The 2006-nt window shown below is 42.8% G+C and overlaps 1 protein-coding gene across 1 annotated transcript; it reads right to left on the bottom strand.

The window, feature by feature from the left end:
• Window positions 1-1122: 1122 nt before the first annotated feature.
• Window positions 1123-1715, bottom strand: LOC112955470 (Sjoegren syndrome nuclear autoantigen 1 homolog). Its single transcript, XM_026048791.1, has one exon. It carries the CDS (start codon window positions 1657-1659, stop codon window positions 1315-1317), a length of 345 nt encoding a protein of 114 aa, XP_025904576.1. The 5' UTR covers window positions 1660-1715; the 3' UTR covers window positions 1123-1314.
• Between the last annotated feature and the right edge of the window lie 291 nt (window positions 1716-2006).

Raw genomic sequence — 2006 nt, 5'->3', positions numbered from 1 at the left:
AGTGCTAGAAATAGAAAACAAGATTAAACTGAGATTTCTGCCATGCTGTTACCTCCTCCCCAATCTCTAAACTGGATTCTATTTTAACCACACCTACAAGAACACCTGTCAGCTGCAGAACCCCTTCTAATCTCATTTTCTACTTTAGTTTGTATTTCTTTTCTTCTCAATTCCAGCTTCTTTATTATTCTTTACAATCTTATTACAAATATTTAGAACATCAGTCCTAGAAAAAGTGCCCTAGAAATAAGGCTCCTAGCAGTTTTATTATTGGCTTTTGGCTAAAATTATCTTCTCTGGCTTTACATTTAACACTTAGTATTTTGATTAAACCTTATTTTTTTTAAGAAGTTCTAGAGCTACTGAAAAATTCATAGTCATCTTTTGATCATCTGTAAGTGGGTTAATTTGTCCCAGCTTACACCATATAGATGCCTACAGCATTGCACCCTGGAAGTGGAAAGCACCCACTTAGACCAAAACCCCCTTTTCATCAGACCATAAAGGCAGCTTCCGAACACACTTTCAAAGGACAAATAAATCTAAAGGAGTCTCATGATAAATGAGCCATACAGAGTCTCATATTGTAAGATGCCATGCCCTGTGATACTTTCTCACCTTATCACTCCATTATTACAGCTGATTAAGTGTTAACTGTAAACAGGAGCTTGTCTCCTATCAAGAGGAGCTTGTGCCTATCAAGAGGAAAAGACGCTCCCGAGGGAAGGGGATAAMTAGTTCTTTTTGATGCAGCTCCTCACGGTTAAAAATAAATAGCAATATTTTACAGTGAAAACAAGTAGGATGTGATCTACATGTATTTTACAGTGGGTTTCTTTCTAAACAGGTAAGACTTCAAAGAGGAGAAGTAAATACATCTTTAGTAAAGAAGCAACTGGAAAAAAATAAAAGCATTCTCTCCACATTTAAAATATTATTCAGTCAAACTGGAATCCAATGTCACCATTCAAAGTCTGATTTGTAAACCAAAAGTGTTTTACCCTCATCTTCAGAACAGCTGTAAAACATCAGCACATCAAAATGGGACARCCTCAGATCTACCTCACCTACCTACGTATTTGCAGGATAGTTTTGTGGTGATTTAAGTAAACCATATAAGTGTTTTTTAAGCAAAACAACAACTTTATTTCATATATGCTCTACAGGATTTCTAATGGTTAAAAAATGTCAAGAAAAACATGGAAAATTGGAGGAGAGTCTCCTTCCGCTTACACTGCTGCTGGARTTAGCTCTCCGGCTAACCACGTTTCTCACCTAGTGGAATTTCAGGACTAGTCCAAATATTTGAGAGATTCAGGTTACATGGCTTCTCATTTCTGGCGTACTCTTTAAGCTTCCCACCTCCTTCTTGAGGACACTAAGCAAAGTTCTAGAGCTATCCAAAATTTTCATGTAAGCAGCTTCGGTTTCAGCCAGAATTTTATCAAGCTCGTTCCGTGACGCTACCTTTTGGGCCAGGTCTTCACAAACACGCTCCAGCTGCTCATTCAGGACTTGGATTTGATGCTGGAGCTTATTCTTTTCCTCTTCTGCTTGCTGTATTTGTTTGTTCAGCTCTTCTTTTTGCAGAGACAGGTCCTCGATGCATTTCACGAGCTCGTTATTGTAACCCTGCAGCGCAGCTCCCTGCTGAGTCATCCTGCACGGCTCCCCCTCGGCCCCCTCTCAGCCGCAGCCTTCTGCGCTCTGAAACAAGATAAACAAGCAAACAAAAAGCATGAATACTGAGAGGCAGACTCGTCACGAATAATCCCACACGTCTCAAGCAAAGCCACGGGAGAAGGTGCTCGGCGAGGGTCAACGTGCCCGTTCTGGGCTGTGCCGCACTTGTTGGTTTCCCAGGAAGGGCCAGAGGGCAAAACCACGGATTTACCGCGCTGCAAACCGATGCTTCGTGCGGGGAGCGGGCGGTGGCGAGGCCCCGCTCGGGGCAGCCCCGCGCATTCACGCGCTGGGACACGCTCCCCGCGCCACGCTGCGCGCCC

This window comes from Nothoprocta perdicaria, unplaced genomic scaffold (genome assembly GCF_003342845.1).
Source record: "Nothoprocta perdicaria isolate Ctin4 unplaced genomic scaffold, notPer1 scaffold_57, whole genome shotgun sequence".
Classification (NCBI taxonomy): Eukaryota; Metazoa; Chordata; class Aves; order Tinamiformes; family Tinamidae; genus Nothoprocta; species Nothoprocta perdicaria.
The sequence above is the reverse complement of the archived record's forward strand: the minus strand, read 5'-3'. Positions and strand labels throughout refer to the sequence as shown.